This window comes from Triticum dicoccoides, chromosome 2A, assembly GCF_002162155.2.
Source record: "Triticum dicoccoides isolate Atlit2015 ecotype Zavitan chromosome 2A, WEW_v2.0, whole genome shotgun sequence".
In the NCBI taxonomy this organism is placed as follows: Eukaryota; Viridiplantae; Streptophyta; class Magnoliopsida; order Poales; family Poaceae; genus Triticum; species Triticum dicoccoides.
In genome coordinates this window covers 87802112-87804293 of record NC_041382.1, presented here as the reverse complement: position 1 = coordinate 87804293, position 2182 = coordinate 87802112, and the positions used below count along the sequence as shown (strand labels likewise).

At 51.9% G+C, this 2182-nt stretch overlaps 1 protein-coding gene across 1 annotated transcript in view; it reads left to right on the top strand.

The window, feature by feature from the left end:
- The first annotated feature begins 2135 nt into the window (after positions 1-2135).
- The window catches only part of LOC119357670 (thioredoxin reductase NTRC), an 8123-nt gene continuing 8076 nt past the window's right edge, over positions 2136-2182 (top strand). Inside the window, exon 1 of the mRNA XM_037624538.1 lies at positions 2136-2141. Coding sequence (XP_037480435.1) covers positions 2136-2141 — 6 coding nt within the window. The remainder of the gene's footprint in view (positions 2142-2182) is intronic.

Here is a 2182-nt window from a genome sequence, read left to right as displayed (position 1 = left end):
TCATCCCTGAACACTGCCCCGACTGCTCCATTCAGATTTGGTGCATAAAATGATGCATCAATGTTGAGCTTCACGAATCCCTCCCTTCGCTTGGTCCATCTGCCCTTCTGTACTCCCATCTCCTTCTTCCTGGCATTCGTGTAGTTAGCAGCTAGAATAGAAATTGACAGCGCCGATCAGGCTGGCGCTTGAAGTTGCCTTCTTTCCCACCACACGTACCACACTCCCACAAGGACTAGGGTATGCGCACTGACATCCGAAAGTAAACTTCCTCTCTGCGGTGCACATAAAATGTAGTCCAGCACCGATGAACCAGCTCTATCCACCTCGCATGCCTCCTCCACAAACCCATCCAACTTTAAGCATCTCCAAATCTCGGTCGCTCTTGGACAAGTAAACAGGACATGCTTCGCATCCTCCTGCACACATTGGACAGTTCGTGGGCATAACTATATGGCGATTCGCGAGGACTCCAAAACATGGCAAAAACCCATGCAACACCTTCCATGCATGTATCTTGACTTTACCCGGCAGTGAAGATTCCCACAATTTTCCCCAAACTGGATATGTCTGTGACGGTTGGCCTTCCGTTCGCTCGAACCAGCGTCCGAACTGATGATCCCACTCAGCGTGATATGCCGACCTAACCGTGAATATGTTATTCTTTGTGAACCTCCACGCCACAAAATCATCCATCATTCCTGACGGCGCCAGCGGAATAGCAAGAATTCTCTCCGCATCCACCTGCCAGAACGTATCCATGATCAGCTCGTGATCCCACACTCCTGTCGCCGGGTCGATCAGGTCAGAAACCTTCGACAACAGGTTTGCTCCTCTCGGGGTGACTACACGTCCATCCGCGCTCGCTGCCATCCATGGATCAGACCAAATATTAACTTGTGAACCATCTCCAATCCTCCAAATGGCCCCTCTTTTGAAAGTATGAATACCGGCACATATACTCTGCCATGTGAAGGAACATCGACTCTTCATCTTTGCTTCCAGAAGTTTCCCATTCGGGTAATATTTTGATCTTAGGACCTGCGCACACAAGGAATCCGGATTCCCCAACAGTCTCCATACTTGCTTGGCAAGCAAAGCAAGATTGAAGCTATGTAGATCCCTAAATCCCATTCCCCCTTTGTTCTTCGGAATACAAAGTTTCCACCATGCCGCCCAATGTATCCTCTTATGATTATCGTCCTCACCCCACCAGTATCTTGATATGGCATCATCATCCCTTTGCAAACTTTTTTCACGGATATTAAACACCGACATCGCGAAAACTGGCATGGCTTGAGCAACAGCCTTAATGAGCATATCTTTCCCTCCTGTAGATAGCATCTTCTCCTTCCATCCGCTCAACAACTGGTTGATCCGGTCAATGAGGTACTCAAAAGCTTCACTCATGTCCGCCCCCACCATTGCCGGTAGACCCAAGTATCTATCATTCATCGCTTCCGTGAATATACGCAATTTCTGACATATTATTACTTTTTCTTCCACTGGCAAATTCGGGCTAAAGTAGATGCTGGACTTTGCATCACTTACCAACTGCCCCGAGTTGTCACAATAAGCATCCAAAATATCCCGTAGGCAGTCAGCATTGGCCCCATCTGCTCTCATCAGAATTAGTGAGTCGTCCATAAGGAGACTGTGTATGCATTTTGTAAGTGTAGAGAAGTTTGATTTAAGAAGACAAACTTGAACTCTTGAATGCTTGGCACTTGGCAGCTACCCCTAGTAGGAATAAAATGCTTGGCAGGGCAGCTCCAACATTCCGGCTGGAAGCCTGGAACAGCGCCAGGTTCGCGAAAGCTCAACGCCGAAAAGGACAGCGGCGAGGTGTGGGGCAGAACCAAGGTTAAACGGCCAACCACAACCAGAGCGCCCGCTTCCAGTTCCAGCCTCCCTCCGGCAGCGCAGCAGCCGCGGCACGTCTGGCTCCCGCGGCCTCCACTCCCTCGCCTCCCCCCTATCCAATCCACCCATCCATCCGCTCCCCTGCGCTCCACACCCTCCGCTTGATTCCCTCCCCGGCCCGTCCACTCCGCCAACACCACCCACCACCCACCGACGCACAAGCAGCCACCTCGCTCCCACCCCGTTCCCGCCTCCCCCCTCCCCCGCGCGCGATGGCGGTCACGCGCCTCGCCGTGGCCGCTGCCCTCTCCTCCGCCCC